The following is a 20,281-nucleotide window of genomic DNA, read 5'->3' as shown; positions in this document are numbered from 1 at the left end:
ATCCGTCGATCAAGTTCGGTAACTCGCGGCATGTTCACAAGTGCTCTTTGCTTTAACAACTAAAACTGAAAAAGAGCTTCCCTGACCCATAATAATTCAAAATGCAGTATGATTTCAGAGACGAGAAGCAAGCTCAAGAGTACCTAAAAACTCTCGACATTGAATACAGATTTCAGTGTTACAAGGAAAAGAAACCCGAAGGTCTAGGCCAACTATTCCTGAACTTGCTGCAGTTTCACAGAATTTGTAATTTGTTTTGGTTGTACAATTTCTTCGAATCAACGAAAACACGTGTTAAACAAGTTGTGTCGGCGCTCGACTTGTGACTGGAGGGCTGTATTTTAGTTTTACCGAAAGAAGTAAACATATGCATTTCCGCACAATACTAATTTCGTTTTTGTAACCGACCTATTTATATATTTGACAATAACATCAACAGTGAGAACAATATAGACACGATTTCATCATGAGTGAAAAGAAATCTTTTTCACTTTGATTGAATATGCTCTAATTTGTAAAAACATTTTGTTAAATGTTCATGATTTAAATCTCATTTCTCCCAGACATATACACATGTGACCTCTTGAGGTTACTGGTATGTGAAATCCTTCGCTACAATGTTAGTCCAGTACTTCTTAAACAGCTGATACCCGTCAGTTACAAGTTCAAGGACATGTGAAAAAAATGAAAAGTTTTCAGATTTTTAAGGATGGTATGTTATAGTTTAGAAATGTTATTTTTCAAAGAATTCAATCTGAAGTTAAGGAACACACACACCTGCATTGAATATGATTTATACATAAATGTATGTGCAAGCAGTGTTTCAAGGCAGTATATGTGAACAAAGTGTATCTTGTAAGACAAGAATACGCTCAAGAAATAATGGGATGTTTTCAGAATCTTGCTGTTATTGTCAACATGAGATTTAGGTTTATCTTTTGCAGTGAAGGAGTGTTTTGTAAAAAAGAAATTCAGCTAAATGCTTGCATTAATTTCTTAGGGCGGTGGGGTAGTCTAGTGGTTAAAGCGTTGGCTCGTCATGCCGAAGGCCCGGGTTCGATTCCCCACATGGGCACAATGTGTTAAGCCCATTTCTGGTGTCCCCCGCCGTGATATTGCTGGAATATTGCTAAGAGCGGCGTAAAACTAAACTCAGTCAGTCAGTCAGTCATTAATTTCTTATGTCATTGGCGTTTATAAAGAAATAATTCATTGGAGTAATCAACAATGGTCAAGTGTGTCGGTAAGGTGAAAAAACCTTATCAGTCAGATTACATCAAGGGCGAAACATGTTTCATGAATATGACTAGAGCATCATAAGCGTCGGCACAAAGTATTATTGAATCAAAAGAAGTGAAAGGTGAAATGAAAACTATTGACATTAGATCAAAGTACATACTCGTACTTGGGGAAACATATCATTCATCTTTGTATAATACAGTAACTAAATGCAGTTGGGTAAATTTCAATCAGGATTTGCCATCTAAACCATTAAAGATTAAATCTCTGATGCATCAAATTATAAAACCTGTGTATTAAGGTATTAAAATCTGCGCCTAATTTTGTAGGATGTCAGCGTCTTGCTGATTTCCTGGACAGCATCAGGAAGGACTTTATGCAGGCTGCCACTGTATACAAAGCAAACTGTGAGGACAGCAACTATGGCCTCAGCTGTTACAAGTACGCCAACTATAACATCATGGGGAAAGGTATGTAAAATGATGGACATCTGCCCTTCAATGTAGGCATTAAGAAAGTCTCTCAGTTATGCATCAAGATCTTGTCTCTGTCTTCCATATTAGTGAGCCCATACCCTGGTGACCAACAGTTTCTCCTTGCCTTGTTAGCACTACATGATCATGATTATCCCCTTGGAACAAGGCATTTCACATTTCTCATACATATTTCTGGTGTTTGAGCTGGCATGTTAAGTAGGGCAACGTAGCAGTTCATCACGTGTTTTGTGTGGTTTGATCATATTAAAAGAATGAAATGTGTTGGTGTGTGGTCCTGTGCATAGAGCTCAGATCACAAATCAGTTGAAGTTAAGCAACGAAGGCGCACAGAGTGTCCTTGGATGAGTGCCCATGTTTGGCAGCTTGACTCCTGAGAGTTTCTAGGACATCAGTCCTGCCCCACAACGAAGCACATGTGATACATGTGGTCTCACCTTAGGCAAGCGAGTTTGTTCAAAATTGCCTCTGTTCACCCAGCAGAAAATGGGTACTCAGTGAGATAGTGACTAATAACCTTCTAGCGCCTCACAGGCAGCTTGGGTTATCAAGGGTAATAATGGGCTGCGATTTGATTGTTAGCGCTATGAGCATTCACCTTGTGAAAGGAGTTTAGCTAGACCTAATATTATTGTTATGCACTTTTTGTTTCCCTGCCTTGGGGATAAAACACCGACTGGTCATCTCACAGTATGGTGTGTCTGACTTCCGTGTCTATTCTCAACAATGACTGGTCATCTCACAGTATGGTGTGTCTGACTTCCGTGTCTATTCTCAACAATGACTGGTCATCTCACAGTATGGTGTGTCTGACTTCCATATCTATTCTCAACACCGACTGGTCATCTCACAGTATGGTGTGTCTGACTTCCTTATCTATTCTCAACAACGACTGGTCATCTCAGTATGGTGTGTCTGACTTCCATATCTATTCTCAACAACAACTGGTCATCTCACAGTATGGTGTGTCTGACTTCCGTATCTATTCTCAACACCGACTGGTCATCTCACAGTATGGTGTGTCTGACTTCCGTATCTATTCTCAACAATGGCACAGTATCTCAGTGGGCTGGTACTATCAAACCAGCATTAGTCCAGGCTTGTACAAGCAGTCACACACATATGGATGCACATCACTGAATAAGCAGTCACACACATATGGATGCACATCACTGAAAAGTGCATTATTCTTCCTTATCCTGACTCATGCTAAATACTTGTCTCCCTCTTCTTGCGAATGATAGTGGAACACTTGAAATCCCTTGAAGTTCCCTTCTAAAAAGCGGATGTGAAATCATCACTCATCCCCGAGTAGTCTCCCTTGCCCCCTTTGGCACCCTTTTGGGTCACATGACCAGCCATGTTTGTCACTCTCCTTCTTCGCCCTTGAGGACGGTTGTGAGAGCAACTGGGTCCCTATACGGCACATATCCTTTTCTCTTTTGGACCTTTACATCAAAATTATTGCTATATACGGTTTTAGGATTGTATACTACTAATATGGTTTGAAATCATATCTAAATTATACATTGTTTGACATGTTTTTTCATCGTGTTTACATTTGATGAAAACTTGTAATCGTTGTAGGTACCGGCAGTCTGCGGCTGACCCACATTTATTATGTCCTGATTGCACTACTTCATGTTCTTCCAGCTCTTGCTGTAAATATTGTCAGAATTTAACCACTTTTGAATTTAATAATTACCTCTTTTCCATTCATAGACATGCAAAGGACTCGGTAAGAAGGTATTCACAAGTCATGTCTAAATCGAGTGATTACGCTGATAACCGTGTGTTAACTACTGCTGCCAATGTTCATAATTCCAGTGAACTGCCGAGCGTTTTACGGGGGCAGGTCGCTGTTCCAGTGATGAACTCTGGCTCCAATAAGAGATCGCCGTCAACGGAGCTGTCCTCTTCGCAGATGAGGAAGACTAGATCGTCTTCAACGCAGAAGAAGAAGGCTACAACCCCTAAGACTTTGACGAAGTCTCTACACAGCTCTACGCAGTAGACGAGATCCTTCTCTGCCGAGATTGTACCTCCGGAAGAAGCAGACGTGTATGATGATCCCCCCCATCCTCATACCTGAAGTAACAGTCATCAGCAAGAAGACGAAGCCTGTTTCTACAGCTACATCATCAACTTTATCAGCGCAGACACTGACAGAAGACCTTCTATCAACGCAGATATCAGGTACCAGAGATAGCAGCAGCGTCAGCTCTTCACAATTGCAGCGTGCTTTACAAGAGGCCTCATCGTTATCAGAAGCATCATCAACCCTGCAGCAGTCTCAACAGACATCGCAGAACTTCAACCCGGGGCTGTTTATGCAACAGTTTACAGACCAGATGATATCGATGATGGAACGTCGCTTCGCGCAGAAGAAAGCTGCTATGAAGACCACTACAATGACTACAAGCCTGCGTGAAGATTCAGCAGCCTCTCCAACGCACTTGGAAGACGAGGGAAGCCTGCGCTGAAGGCTAACGCACCCGACGTTCTTCCCCGTCTCAAGCTATGAACCTGGACAACACTACCAACGTCAGCTCAGCCTATGACGTCCCTGAAGGAGCCACTAAAAATTCTTCACGCAGAAGCAGATCTAAATGTTCTCCAGAATCCTACAGACGTCGTAGATATGGATCGTCATCACCATCGGACTCAGACTCACATCAGGTACCTGCATGCAGGCACTCCACATCTCACAGAGGGCAGACTACGCCTAAGAATCAACCTTCACGAAGGCCTAGAGAGAGATCTCAAGACTCCAGGAGGGATACACGATCTCATCGGGATCGTTCACCTGCGCGCAGTTTGACATATAGATCTTCATACAGAGACTCGCGTCGTCATGGATCGTCAGATCGAGAGATGTCTAAATCTGATGAAGAAGGTGAAATCATTTTCTCCGATGTGGAAGTAACCTCATGGATTGCCAATTGCCTGGACAGAGCACCACCTTCCAAGGACACAGACGAAGCGTTTACATACAAGATGTCCAACGATGATTTCGACACACTCACCTTTCCGCCTATCGACCCGATCTCCCAAGTACCAGACAGTCTCAGCTCAGCCTTTGATAAGGCTACCAAGTTCCAGAATCAACATATCCCGACGTTCAACACCAGGAGATTCCCCCTACATCACATGGAACCCTTCCTGAAGGCACCAGAGATTGATGAGGACTACAAGGTCATCAACGACTCCCGCTATAGAATTTACAAGATAGAGGACAAGAAGCTAGCGCAACTGGATACGACTGCTAGACGTACCTTTTTCGGACTAGCCAGGTCTAGGGCTATCAACGAAGCACTCATCTCGAAGTTCAAGAAATCCACCGCCGAAGATGACCGGATGATATATTCTGCTCTACTGACTCAGAAAAAAGGACCACCAGTTTATGTCGGAGCATCTAGCATCCACATAAGTGGGCCTGACTCTCCTGAGGAGACAAGGATTATTGTCAGTGTGCACCTGGAGTGAGCGGTTCACCAAGTCCTTATACAGAGCCCCATGGTCAGCATCATCCATCTCCGGAGGAGGAATTGAAGAAGTAGCCAAAAAGGTTACACACGAATCAAGGGAGGTCATGATGAATAAGTCCATAGATACTTTGGCAAATGTGATTCGCCAGACGTCCAAACGCTACTCCAACAAATCCAAGTTTGGAGGCGTCCAGAGAGCCAGAGAAAAGAAATATTTCAACTCGAGAGGAGGAAGAGGTTCTTTTCGTCGCCCAACCGGAGCCCCCAGAAGCAACCCTGAAAGAGGCCACGCACCCAGAGGTGCCAGGGGAAGCAAGTGCTGAAGGACAGGTTTGGAACAACTGGAGTCTTCCACCCCCAGCCGTTCCCGTACAACCTTCGGCAAGTGGGTGGACGTCTACAACGGTACTGGGAGAATTGGGGAATACTACAGGACGACTACGTATCCAAGATACTACGCAGAGGATACAAGATACAGTTGGAAGCCACTCCGCCGCTTACAAGCAACCTGCTGGCCTTCAACTACGCAGCCGACCAGACAGAAACTGGACGAAGCAGTCAAGACTTGACTCGACAAAGATGCAGTCAAAGATGTAAATCAAGATCTCATCACGCCCGGTTTTTACTCCCCAATTTTCCAAGTACCGAAGAAGAATTCCAAGAAGAAGTTTTGGCTCATCTACAACATGAGGAAGTTCAACCGGGAGTATCTCCGCAGACCGGCAAAATTCAAGATGCTACATCTTCCTCAGCTCCGACATCTCGTTTGTCCATCAGACTACCTCGCCAGCATAGATCTACAAGATGTTTACCTACACATCCCGACACATCCAGACTCAAGGAAATACCTAAGATTCCTTTTCAACGGACATCACTTCCAGTGGAAGGTTCTACCGTTTGGAATATCGTCGGCCCCCTGGCTGTTTACTCGAGTGACAAAGCCCATCGTCACATATCTACATCGTCGAGGTCTATGCAGTGCTTTTTACCTGGATGACGGAATTCAAGTTCATCACGATCCCAGTCAACTCAGACTGCAACTAAACTTCACCATCAGGCTTCTCACTCAGTTAGGATGGCTGGTAAATGTCCTCAAGTCGGAACTGGAGCCGAAACAGGATATTCAATTTCTAGGAATACGACTGTCATGCCGGTGAATCGCATAGTCATCCCAGAGGATCGTTGGGTCAAGATATAACATATGATATCTCAAGCAATGCTCTCTCTGTTGACACTATGTGCTTGGCAAAGCATGCTCGGTCTACTCACCTCAGCTCAAGACATGACTCGTAGAGGGAGATTACAGTTGCGCCCACTACAAATATTTGTGAACGCCCATCTCGACAGTTTGGATCCGCTGATACTACCGGACAGCCTGAAACCATACCTCCTACGGTGGACTCAGAAGTCAAATGTTTGCGGAGGAACCTTTTTGTCAGAGCCGGTTTGCAACACTCATCTTTACTAGATGCATCACTGCAAGGATGGGGTGCTCACCTCGACAACGAAGTGGCAGCAAGGAAGTGGTTGAGTCAGGATCAGAGTCTGCACATCAACCTGTTGGAGATGAAAGCAGTGATCAATGCTTTACAACACTGGTCCAGCGTACTAAGGAACGCAAGGCTCACAGTCCACACGGACAACTCCACAGTAACGTTCTACATCAACAGACAAAGATCAACAAGCCTGCTAAAACTCAGCTTTCTCCTGTTCAGCATCGTCGATGACCTGAACATCTACATGAAGGCATGCCACTTTCCAGGAGCCAAGGATGTCATAGCGGACGCCCTATCTCGTCCACTACAACCATCCCCGACGGAATGGATGTTACACCCAGAAGCGTTCCGGTTCGTCATACAGACAATAGGATCTCCACTGATAGACCTGTGCAACTACCAACATTCGTCTCACCGATTCCGGATCCTCAGGCATGGGCAACAGATGCTTTAAGCAACTCATGGGAAGGACTAAACGCTTATGCGTTTCCAGCACTTTTACAACAAGTAATGCAGAAAATCAAGCAGAGGACAATGTTGCAACTGATTTTGGTCACGCCCTATTGGCCAGCGAGGGTATGGTTTCCCGTCCTCATACGAGTCCAACCCTGAAACTACCAGAGTGGTCGAACCTGCTCGTCCATCCACACACCAAGAAAGCTCACGGGAATCCGGCATTGTTCCAGCTACACGCATGCTGCATGTCAAAGCTTGCCTGAAGACAAGAAGGTACTCCGCCAGACCAGCGAAAGCAGTAACACTACGCAGTAACTCTACACAGATCAACTCGCAACTTGTACAACGACAAGTGGCAGAGATGAACAGTATGCAACAGTATGCAACGAGGAAAGGCTTTCGACGGTAAAAGCAACCCATCCTCAAGTGGCGGAATACTTGTGTCATTTGCGACAGACAAGACACCTAAAAGGTTCAACACTCTCAACGTACCTGGCTGCTCTCAGCACAGTTATCACCATGAAGACGGGTGTCAAGCTGACCAAGGTACCAGAGATGCTGGCACTACTACACTCGTTCAAGTTGGAAGACCAACAGAAGAAATTCAAGGCTCCTGCCTGGGATCTCAACATGGTTCTACAACATCTCACTAGTGACGCCTACGAGCCTCTAGAACGCACATCCTTTGCACTACTGACACAGAAAACGCTGTTTCTGATTGCCCTAGCCTCAGCAGCACGGATGTCAGAAATACATGCTCTGGACTTTGAACGAACACGATTTGAATCAAGACATCGTGACATTGTACATCTAGGACTGAGATGGGACTTTATTGCCAAGAACCAACAGCCTGGCCAGCCTGAAAGACAGTTCCACATCCCAGCACTTTCTACAGTCCTTGGGCCACAGGATACACAGGATTTATCCTTATGCCCTGTCAGAGCATTGAAAGTCTACCTACAAAGGACAAAACAAGGAGACTAAAATTCAAGCGCGCCTATTCATCCCCTTATCCACTGAGACGCCCACGGAATTCTCATGGACAACTATATCGATTTGGATGAGAGCCGTCATACTAAGGGCCTACAAAGCAGCAGGACTTGAGCCTCCACGAGCCTCCAATCCCCACGAATTCAGAGCCTTGGCGTCTACACTTGCTGTTCATGGAAACTGCTCGATTACAACAATAATGGAGGGCTGCTTTTGGAAATCGAATACGGTGTTTTCCAACCACTGCCTCAGAGACATTGCCACCAAAGACATCTCAGGCATTCACCAGTTTGGGCCACTTGTTGTAGCACAACAACTAACGGTTCAACAAAGGTGCTGAGAAAAAATCTCATCCTTTTATCACGTGACTTGTGAAAGCCAACGCTCTGGGGAGCAAATGGTTAAAGTCCATGCACACGTCTAGGACAGGCTAGCATGAGTGATAGACCCTGTACTTGTATACTACTTACTCGTACATGAAGAAGGGTCGCATCTCCACTTGATGCGCATCAAGAGATGGAGTTGCAATAGATAACATTAGTATATCTAAATCCACACGAATATGTCAGGTGAAGTTTCGGAAGAAATCTGACAAGTTGTGGTTTCCCCGACTCATCAGAGGGAAGTTGGAAGAACAGAATCATCAGCAGTGCCGTCATAAGTTCCCATGGGGGTAATACAGGACGTAAATCAACAGCCAGTGAATCCAGGAAGTGGCCTGACCCACCACGATTCCGACGGATTCTGCAAGCATTTAGCATGAGTCAGGATAAGGGAAAATATGTAATTTTCTGACTAAAATTAATATTTTATACTTATCCTGACTCATAAGGTCAGCCCTCCCAACCTCCCCTCTCAGGGCACTCTGGATTTCCCTGTAAATCTGGGTGTCGGGCGTACAAACAGAGAGAGTGACAATCATGGCTGGTCATGTGACCCAAAGGGGAGGCAAGGGAGACTACTCGTGGGTGAGAGATGATGTTACGTCCGCTTTTTAGAAGGGAACTTCAAGGGATTTCAAGTGTTCCACTATCATTCACAAGAAGAAGGAGACAAGCATTTAGCATGAGTCAGGATAAGTATAAAATAACAATTTTAGTCAGAAAATTACATTATTCTGAAGACGACATTAAAACCCATTTCATCCTGAGTGGGAGTGCAGGTATGTGCTTCTCACCTTTTAGAAGCCTACTGATCATATAATGGATATATACTGACCACATAAAGAAACTGTGCACACAGAAAATATAAAGATAGGCAGACAGCGTCTTTATACATAAATAAAGGTGTGAACATAGCAAGTATTGGAGACAATCAAACGCTCATGCAGGTGCTAGGCGATGTGACGTCATTGATGGTGGCCTATAGACTTACAATGTGTTACTGCACGTGCAGCCTGTGCAGCTGCACACAACATGTGAAACTCAGAAATTGCTGTCACTGTCGAAAGCTTGATCTTTGGTCATTCAAACGTTCACAAATTCACATGAGAAGTCACATGCACATCATTCCAAGATTAACATCTGCTCAACGTCATGAAACCATTGGAATGGTTCGAGCAGGCATGAGCAAGCATGAGCCAACAACAGGTGGCAGCACATTTCCAATGCCATCGTAACATGATATTTGCATTGGTCAGGCGTTATGGAAACAGTAATGACGTCGCCGACCACCCACGTTCTGGGCGTCCCCATGTAACGACTCCAAGACAGGACAGATGGATTTGGGTGACTCATCTCAGACACAGGTTCCAGACAGCAGTGACCACGTCCCAAACCATTCCCCAGGCCTTTTCAATGCTCATTTAGTAGCCTCTATGCATCGACGATGCATTGCTGTGCTTCACGCGCATGATGGTCAAACCCGTTAATGACTTTGTGACTCTGCCATGTGACCCCCTGCTCAATTTTGAACTTCTGACGTCAAACGTTACGGATATTGTTCATGTTCTTTTGACGTTGTTGTGGCCCAATACTTCAGCTTATAAAGTGTCTACATCATTTCGTCCTTTCTGTGTTGTATTCCAATGCTGAAGGAATGTTCTGTGGGCACAGTTTCTTTATGTGGCCAGTATATAACAGATTTTTCAGAAACAAATGCAGACTGTATCCTGAATTTTGTAGTAGCATTTTTGCATGTTTAACTGACTCTCTCTCTCTTGAGTGGTGTGGTTATGACTTACTATAATGTAATCAATGTAAAAATGGACAACACCTTATGTCTACCATGACCCTTGAAAACAGTGATGAATTTTCTATCTTTTACCATGGAAATCAAAATCTGAAACTACTTCAGAGTGAGTAGAATAGCATTTCATATAATTTGCTAAATACTAGAAAAAAAACCACAAATAAAATTCTGTTTAACATTTAAAAAACAGTGGTTAGTTCAAGATGTTTTCATTTCTGACAGGCTGCCATTTTCAAATATTTATTTTCATGTTAAACATCACAGGTATGGAGAAGAATGAGAAAGAGGCAATGAAGTATTACAGTAAAGCTTGTGAGCTCGACCATATGCCAGCATGTCACAGCGTCGGCCTGATTCACGGTAGCAAGAAGATCTGCCCCCCGGATGACATGGGGGCTGCATTGAAGATGTTTATGAAGGCATGTGACAAAGACTTCGTTCCCAGCTGCTACTACATCAGCGGCATGTACATCAGGGGCAGTGACAAGGTGCCCAAGGACATGAAGAAGGCCTCAGACTTCTCCAAGAAGGCATGCGAAATGGGTCACCTGTACGCATGTTCCAACCTCAGTCAGATGTACAGGAAGGGAGAGGGAGTGGAGAAGAGCACCAGTTTGGCAGACAAATTCGAGGAGATGGCGAAGGAGATACGAGATGGTCAAACTCGAAAGGAAAGAACTATAAAGTTTGGTGAATAGGAGTGTAGTTCATATTAAACATAGCTCATGAGACATTACATACCTTTAATATTCTGTGTGATTTGTGTGATTTTTAGTGTACTTGACCAATCAAAAGCGATTGTTTGGAGTGGATGAAAAATCAGAAGATTGTAGGTATTTGAGAGACATTTACATATCTATTTTTATTAGGTGTTTCGTAATCATTTGTCATGGAAAATACATAAATCAAGTGTGAAAGGTGAGTTGATATTTAAAGTTCCATTTACAATATTTCATCCATGTCTATTGAGACAGTTGGATGCTCTCTGTTCAACATGTTTGTATTGCATATCTGATGACAGGATTGTATTAATATCTACTGGAGAAGGTTCATAAAACAAGCACTGAGCTGTCGGCCACATGTGGTATACTTGTGCTGCCTGTTGAGATGCACTCCTTTGTTGCTAGGGTCATCTAACATTGGGTTTGAATTTTAGCACACAAACCATCATCCTCAGTCAGACTGTAACATCAAATTATTGAGGGTATGTCAGGCAAAGGGTTCCATTGTTACATACTCCATGAAATTAGAGACTTGACATTCACATTATTGATAATAATTTTGAGAGAGGTAATTCAATTTAGTTTTTTGTTGTGCCATACATATGGTAATGACAAGCAAGCTATTTTAATGTGTTTGGCGACTGACATGAAAAATTTGGTCTATAAGACTGGAAAATGTGTGACAGACAATAATCACATGTAGCATGTCACATGATCCCCTAAGCAATCACACATGCATTGGAATGCATGCTCACAGACATTGCTCACAGGAAAATACATCAAAATTGCAAGTATAAACCAAAAGTGAGATGGCAGCGTGTGCCACTGGTAGGCCTAATGCTTGACAGTTTGAAGCAGCAGTCATCAGACAATACATGGTTGAAGATCACACAATGCCTAGGGCAATACATGGGACATTACACAAAAATGATGTTCAAATCAGGTTAGGTCATCTCTGCCACAGATTTGTGACTGCAGTCTGCAGAAGGAGACAGTTGTTCAGAGGAAGGGTGTCAGCTCAGACCATCAAGATATTGAGTGCGCACAGCAGGTATCCAGCTAGGCGACCATTGGGGGATCATGTAATGTCATGATTTATCTTGCCAATAGAATGATGCCACAATCCACTTTTTATCATCTGTGTTGTTACCTTGATGGAAGCAGAATGATAAACATATTCTTACATAATAACTAATATGCAGCGTCCATCGTGCCAAAGTTGTGTCAAGTTTATAAGTTGGTTGGGTATATTTCAAGTCACCCTCAGTGTATGTTTCTAGAGACCCAGGTGGCCCAATCATCTAATACCCTGTTCACATGCACAACACTTTGTCAAATAAATACTTTAGCACATATGTAACAATTCATTTGTTTTTATGTAAACTAAGGTGTGAATATGGCACATACATGATGCAAGGCTAATATGCTGTCTATAAAATGTCATTTTCCAGTCAATTTAATGATAACAATAATAGTCCATTTATCATGCACGTTGCAAGATGTCTGCATAAATGTTGTTTATGGTTTCAATATATTTTCCTTTCTGAGTAAATCTGAATGAGTTAAAAAGCAATAACTGCTTATGTAAAAACCTCTCCAGGCATTGTTTACATGGTAAAGGATGTATATACAGAAATATACAATGCCAGTACTTGTGTATCTGGAAGTCAGTGGTGTCTGTTGAAAAATACAATAGTGCAATCATCTTTTCTATATGAATTTAAAAATTGCTCAAATTCTTTTCTTTTGACAACAAAAAATCTGCACTTGATTTGCTTGATCTGAGCTGTCAGATACTGATGAAGCAGAGTTGAAATTCGATTGAAAAGATTTTAATGAGTTAAAGTTACTAATTTGACAGTCATGACAGTTTATTGTCATTTTCAGTGTCCAAGTCTTATGTTTGGCCTTCTGTGTTGTGAAATGATTGAAGGGTGTCAATGTTAGTATAACTACTTACTGAAATATTGCTATGAAATATTGATTTAAGATCATATGAATGTATGTACAAGTGCATAGTATTTCTGATATTATCAAATATTATGACAAGAAAAGAAAAACCTAGTTGCATCCTCCAAGGCATTCCTGCAAGTGTAGTCTGGTCAGTCATGGCATCTAACCTCATCTAAGTCTCTGCAGTCACGTCCAGATTATTGATAATTATATCAGAACAATTACTTAAGGATTTTAAATTGTTTTAGTGAACATGCATTAGTTGCTTTGTCAGGTAGACTGTTCCACAGGTTAAAGGTATCTGGAGAAATAATTTTTCACAAGGCTGGGATTCTACATTTTATTGTTTGCAAGTTTGATCTATTTCTCAGGTTCTAATGGCTATTTTCATACACTTGATTAGATATGAGATCGTTGACATATTCAGGTGATAAACCATTTCTCATATTGTAAAATGCATTTATTTGAAATCTTTGTTCTTTTAAAGAATGAAATTTGTTGTTATAAATTTGGCATGACTATTACCATAAACTGCCCCACATGGAGTTGTCATGATGGCAAATGCAAATTGTCTTAAAAATAATTATCTCCCGCCAGAAAGTGGGAGGGGGATATAAGTTTGAGCTCTGTCCGTCCGTCTGAGATGATGGGGTCAGATTTTCTCAAAAAAAGTTATAGATAGGGAAACCAAATTTGTTTTACGGAGAGGGTGTTCTAAGTTGTATAACTTGTACCCAATCCTTTTCTCATGAATAAAATATGTTTAAAACAAAATAAATTTGTTATGTGATTTCAGGACATGGATGCCTTGATGGAGTTCGAAAATTGAAACTGTGTTACAATGTGTTACAGAGTTCTGGCCCTTGTCATGCATTTCTTGACTTAGTGCATGTTATCCCCAATCGGGATAGATTTTCTCAGAAACCATGATAGATAGGAAAACCAAATTTATTTTGTGTTTTCAGGACATGAATGTCTTGATGGTGTTCGAAAACAGAAACTGTGTTAGGATTCTTTACAGAGTTATGACCTTGTCATGCATTTCTTGACTTAGTGCACATTATCCCCAGTGGGAACAGATTTTCTCATTTAACTTACGTAGCGTTTTTTGTAGGAAGAATGAAAAGTTGTCAAAACAGGAACAGAACACTGTGGTGGGGATATTGATGACCAAGTATGGTAACAGTAGTCGAAGATAAGGAGAACAGATGTTGACAAAATATCAAGCATATTTCTAGTCAGTCTGCACTTAAAGCTCCTTGATTATTGTACTAACTTTTCTAATAGTTTTGTTGATTTGTATTTTCCATGAACAATCATTGGAAGTGTAATACTTAAATGTTAAGGACATCGTACTTCATTATAAGAGTATCCGTCATGTATTAATTTGGTCCAACACCAGGTAAACAGTTGTTAATGCTGTATCCTGAACAAGACAACTTCAAAATTTGTGTAAATTTGCATGTGCATCTGCTGCAGACATGGTGCAGATTGATATACACGAATAAACTACTTGACAAGTTTACTTATGAGTATATTCATGCATGTATGCAAATATACGTAAAGAGACATATGAACAGGTAATAGGCCCAGCAAATGTCTGTGCAGGATTGTGTCACTTGGGTACGCCATATCTGAATGAATGTGGTTTGACTCCCAGTTTGCACTGATTACGATTCCTAGGTTCGTCATCACCATTACCCAACACCTGCATCATTCCCCTGGCTTCTCTTTCCCCCCATCAAACTAACAGGCAGTTATAAATATTGTTCAAAGCTGCTTAAACCCAACTCATTATATGTTTTTCTTACTTTTACCTATAGTGGTACATACCTCAAGTTTGTTTATTTCACATTTAAGTTACGAAAACAAGAGTTGATGTCATTATTTCCCAATTGTTTTTAAGAAGCAATTTTGGCTGTGAGCTGGGATTAGTAATATTATTTATTTGTAACCTGTTTGAAGAAAAGTGAGAAATGCAAAATATACATGTTAGTTTTCATTATCCAAGGTAAAGCATGGAATAATTGTGTGAATAGATGTGAAAGATTTGTGTGTTGTTGATTGATTGTATTATATAAAGTTGTTTTATACAAATAATTTTGTTTTTTGTCTTTTTGCAACAAACAGTTGCTTGCTCCAAACGTAATATTTTGGTCCAATTGTAGAACCATTCATTGAGAACACGAACACGAACATGGCTGACAACTTGCCATGAGATGTAATTATCAGAGATAGGGTTGCCCTGAGCTTTGATAAATATGGCCGGATTTCCTGATCTATGATCAGCAGCGATACAGTTGCTCTTAGCTGTTATTAGCAAGGTGAGTTAACAGCTGCCTTTAGCAATATTCCAGCAATATCACAGCAAGAGACAACAGGTCTTCACACATTGTACCCATGTAGAGAATAAAACTGGATGTTCAGCATGACATTCTAACGCTTTAACCACCAGGCTACCATACAACCCTAGCAGCAGGGGTGTTTGCTGAGCTGTTACCAGATAGGATATGGTTGCCCTGGCTGAGGTATGATTTTCCCAAGTTTTTCTGTGGTCAGCAGAGATAGATTCTCTGATCCAAGACATTTTGTACATGGTTGCAATGAGGTTTGACTAGTTATGACATGGTTGCCCTGAGTAATAGTTCACCATGAGCAGGGTCCAGGCTATTGGGGCATGCAAGGGGTACCCAGCCCCTTTATAACCACCCACCAGTTCCAGACTACCTTCATGTACTTGGGTTCCCAGCATGCCCATGTGATAGTTGTTAAAACAGATTCACATGGATGCATTCAAGTCGAACAGGGTCCAGATGTACATTATGTAATCAGTGTCATTTGTGCAACATTTCTCTGTGTAATTAAGTGTCAGCTGTTAAGACTGATAATCAGGATACGAGTTGAATTAACATACTAAGAAAGGTGTTTTGAGTGTTTTTCTAGGACATCGGTTGACTTTGGCATAGTCCCTCCAGTGTTCACTGACGTGTGTCATCTTACACTGTATAGACTAGTAGGGGCAAATATAAAACTGGAGGGATAGTGAATGCATCTTGTTCAGATGACAGTCACTTTACACAAAAAATTAACATACAGCGTCCCTGTGTATAGGAACCTGGGTCAAAATAGGTGAACTAATATAAATTGTCTCTGAGAATATGATCCAAGGGCTGAATAGTTGAACTAATATTGTGTTCCTAATTAATATCCCCAGACTGTATAGGTGTACTGATATACAAATGTTTAGAATCTTCAGTCAGAATAGGTGAACTAAAACTCTTATGTCCCTGTGGAGGGGAACTAATATACAAGGCCTTCCATATGTATGATCCGAGTGGAGTTTAGTCACCAATCATCCTACCCATGACGTAAGATATGACTGGGCATTTAGTGTGCAGTGTGCAGGTGTTTCTCATCATCCCAAAACATGCCGGCTGATTCAGTAATCATATATTGGTTTGGCTGGTCCAGGATCTGGTGTAGATTTAGTGCACTACAAATAAGCACAGCTGATGGATGGTCAGTTTCAATGGTCTGGGTGTTATTGCAATTCTTAATCATTAAACACATGTGATACATGTCTCACCTTTGGCAAGTGAGTTTGTTCAAAATTGCCTCTGTTCACCCAGCAGAAAATGGGTACCGGGTGGGATGTCATATGACTATAACCTTCTAGCGCCTAACAAGCAGCTTGGGTTATCTGGGGTCATAATGTGCTGTTTGTGTGTGCTTTGAGCATGCCCCTTTGTGGTGTGGAGTATTTTGTGGTATAAGTACCCTCATTATTATTATTAACTCTAAACGTCAAACACGTTTATTCAGTCTCTTCCACATCTGCTAACAAATTTCTGTCCTCATTTGCCTGTCTGTCTCTATAGGTTCCCAGGCGGACTCGATTCTGAGTATTATGCTGGGGGTTGGTTATGCTTGGTTTGTGCAATGCTTGAAATTATCTGAAGCTGAGGTGCATCAGGTTGAGGCACAAACCCTTACTCCAGAAGTAAACAAACAATCTGCACTTGATTCAGTCTATGGGTCTGAGCTTTCAGATACCGATGAATCAGGCTTGCGAATTCGATTGAAAAGAATTTTAATGAGCTAAAGTGACTATTTGACAGTCATAAAGTTTATTGTCATTTTCAGTGTACAAATCTTGTATGTACGCCCATCAGTTGTTTTTACGTTAGTCAAAATTCTGGACCGGGGCACATTTATTCTTTGGTCAAGTTGCCAGTCCTCCTTCATGCATTATTGGGTTGTTTTCCTGTTGATCAGGCCCATTTCCGAATTGTCCCCATCCATGGTCAGATAAAGGAATTTTGAGGGTGGGGGGTGGTTTCCAGGGGGTTCGAACCCTCTGAACCCCCCATTGTCTCCGCCAACGCAAAAACAATCTTCAATGTGGTCTTAAGTCATTTTCAAGAGGGTGGGGTTCGAACCCCCTGAAACCCACTCTGGATCCGCCAATGCCATCGAAACCTCCCCATCAAACAATAAATCCATTATCCCTCTTGCATAACTCTGGTCTATCTGCCCTTGGTTGGCGCATATACAGTACACACAACACCATTATATTCTGGATGTTAAATACCTTTATTGTTTCATTTGATCAACTCTGCATGTGTCACCTCGGGAATTATCTACAGCTCCTGCGTGTAGTGTCTGGTTATGCAACTTCCGGCTGTATCTATAAAAAGAATTTCATCACTATAATGTTTACGCAACGTCTTTGATTTACCCTCCTCCCCCGACAAAACTGCCTTCGAACACATAAATGACTAATATTTGCTCCTCGATGCACTCTCATTTTTTTATCACATAGTTTGTTGTAGTAAATTCTCGTAAATAGTGGAATCTGATAAAAATGGAAAAAATTATGTCGTATCCTTGTGAACTGAACCTCTCAATTCCTTTTTCACCAACAAATCAAACTTTATGAGACAACAACACTTTCTTTGGGTAGATATCTAATCATAGGCGGATCCAGAGGGGGATGCAGGGGTGCGCACCCCCCCTTTTGTGCTGAAAGTTTGTTAAATGACCATTGAAACTCGGGTGAAAATGAAGTGTGCACCCCTCCTTTACTCAATAGTGTGCCCCCCCTCCCTCTCTCTCAAAAAGCTGTATCCGCCCCTGATCTAATGTTGTTTCACCAAAATGCAACACGAGGTTTTGCCACAGCATGTTATCAAATACACATTCAGTATTTCAAACGTCCCTGTCATATTGTGATGAATTGTCGCCCCTGAACGGTTATCACCAGAGGGCGCTGAGCGCTCTACATCGGTTCTCGCAAATGATTGGATGTTTTTTAGGCGGGCAAGTAAAATTTCGATCCACTTCCGGTCTATATATACAACATTCGCCCGCCATATTATTAGCATTCAGGCTGCATTCGTGACGGTGACAGTAGCGTAAATATTTTCTGAAACAAAAATGTCAGGCCGTGGTAAAGGTGGAAAAACAAAGGCAAAGGCTAAGAGCCGTTCAACAAGGGCTGGGCTGCAGTTTCCAGTCGGCAGAATCCACAGATTGCTCAGAAAAGGAAATTATGCAGAACGTGTTGGTGCTGGTGCTCCAGTCTACCTGGCTGCTGTTCTCGAATATCTAGCGGCAGAAGTTCTCGAGTTGGCGGGCAATGCAGCCCGTGACAACAAAAAATCCAGAATAATTCCAAGACATCTTCAACTGGCCATCCGAAATGACGAGGAGTTAAACAAACTTCTTTCTGGAGTGACCATCGCACAGGGAGGCGTGTTACCAAACATCCAAGCCGTGTTGTTGCCTAAGAAAGCCGCAGCTGCTGCCGCCAAAGGAAAGAAGTCATCCCAATCGCAAGAATACTAAATTGAGAGGCGTGAATTGTGCTGTTGACATTTTTAGCCAGGACACTGAACATTTAGTTGGCCAACACCGTGCAACTTGCAAGCACGATCTGTTGAACCAGCTCGGCAGACATTTGTGTTTCCCGCCAAGTGTGTGATACCAGGTCATCCATTGAAGGGGTACCTGTGTTGTGAAATCAAACATTTTTAACTCATTCTATTCGTCTTAATTCATACTTCATCGTCCTCTGCATGTTTCTTTTAGACTTAAACATTCTTTTTTTGTGTCTTTAACCATTTTGTCATATGACTCATTGATAATCTTGTTGCACAGAACATATCATTTCAACTGAAACCTGTTCTAAGACACATTCATCTTTTATCCTCCTCTCATTTGTTGAAGAATCGTATATTTACGACATAAATTTACATGTACATATTCTTGTTGTGTCTTTTATATCTGCTTGGATAAACCTTGCTTTAGGTTTTCCATAACCTAACAAGATTTTTTAAATGCGAATATCCAGTTATTTGATATTTTAAATTGCAAGGCAGGGGTTACAGGTGGAAGTGTTGACTGACACTCAAAGCAGTTCTACAATTTCAGTTTCTCTGAAACTATAGAACCTCCAAAAGAAACGATTGAAATCCATGTTGCATGTTTCTGGATTAGTCCGGTTTGTGTGTATAGTTTGCAAGTTCATATAGTAATGATTCATCATGATATGGCTGAGATATTGCCGTTAAATATTAACTTGCTCACTCTGGAGTAATGATTCAGTTCAGATAATCCTTTAGAAAATGGCGTGAAATCCCTGATCTGAAACTGCCTATGGACTGAATGGGTGTACAAGAGCATTTCTGTGACATCTACCCATGAAATTCACGGGATAAAATTGTGGTCTTCAGCAACCAATGCTTGTAAGAATAGAATAACGGATTGGGTGTAGTGGGCGAGCTTGAGGTGTCGTGATTGTGCCTACCTGTGACCGTGTTAAAAAACCTTCGAGTCAACTTTGTGTGCAGATTCTTTCAGTGTTGTCACAACCCTTTAAGTACTGTCGGAAATAGAAAAAAACCTGTTTTTAGGCTGTTACTCTGTATCCCCAAAATATACACAACTGCGAATAGCATATGTCGAAATATCTCACTTCGGCCTAACTTGGCGTTCAGTGGGATGCGTAATAGGATATCCAGAAAAGCATGTTTACTCGTAAAAATCGGGCAAAACTTAGAAAAAATACGAATAGCTGCTGAAAACAATAGATCAGACTATAGATGGCAATTAGGTCGCTCAGCCAGGTATGACGATGGATCGTCGACTCGCCTGGCATGAAATGCATGTGCTGCCTACAGGCACAAGGGGGCATCTCAAAGATATTTTGTGCTTTTTCATGTGTGCTGACTAGGTCTCACCTATTGATTGCT

General features: G+C 41.8%; 2 protein-coding genes across 2 annotated transcripts; both read left to right on the top strand.

Moving 5' to 3' along the window:
* The first annotated feature begins 1 nt into the window (after position 1).
* Positions 2 to 15,119, top strand: LOC124272815 (cytochrome c oxidase assembly factor 7 homolog). Its single transcript, XM_046708032.1, has 3 exons — positions 2 to 201; positions 1,569 to 1,709; positions 10,618 to 15,119. Exons 1-3 carry the CDS (start codon positions 102 to 104, stop codon positions 11,049 to 11,051), a joined length of 675 nt encoding a protein of 224 aa, XP_046563988.1. The 5' UTR covers positions 2 to 101; the 3' UTR covers positions 11,052 to 15,119.
* Positions 15,120 to 18,387: 3,268 nt separating this feature from the next.
* LOC124272814 (histone H2A-like) lies at positions 18,388 to 19,290 on the top strand. The gene has a single exon (XM_046708031.1). It carries the CDS (start codon positions 18,465 to 18,467, stop codon positions 18,873 to 18,875), a length of 411 nt encoding a protein of 136 aa, XP_046563987.1. The 5' UTR covers positions 18,388 to 18,464; the 3' UTR covers positions 18,876 to 19,290.
* The last annotated feature ends 991 nt before the right edge of the window (positions 19,291 to 20,281 follow it).

The sequence above is a fragment of the Haliotis rubra genome, unplaced genomic scaffold, assembly GCF_003918875.1.
Source record: "Haliotis rubra isolate DU_JTF1 unplaced genomic scaffold, ASM391887v1 Scf173, whole genome shotgun sequence".
NCBI classification, from domain to species: Eukaryota; Metazoa; Mollusca; class Gastropoda; order Lepetellida; family Haliotidae; genus Haliotis; species Haliotis rubra.
The sequence above is the reverse complement of the archived record's forward strand: the minus strand, read 5'-3'. Positions and strand labels throughout refer to the sequence as shown.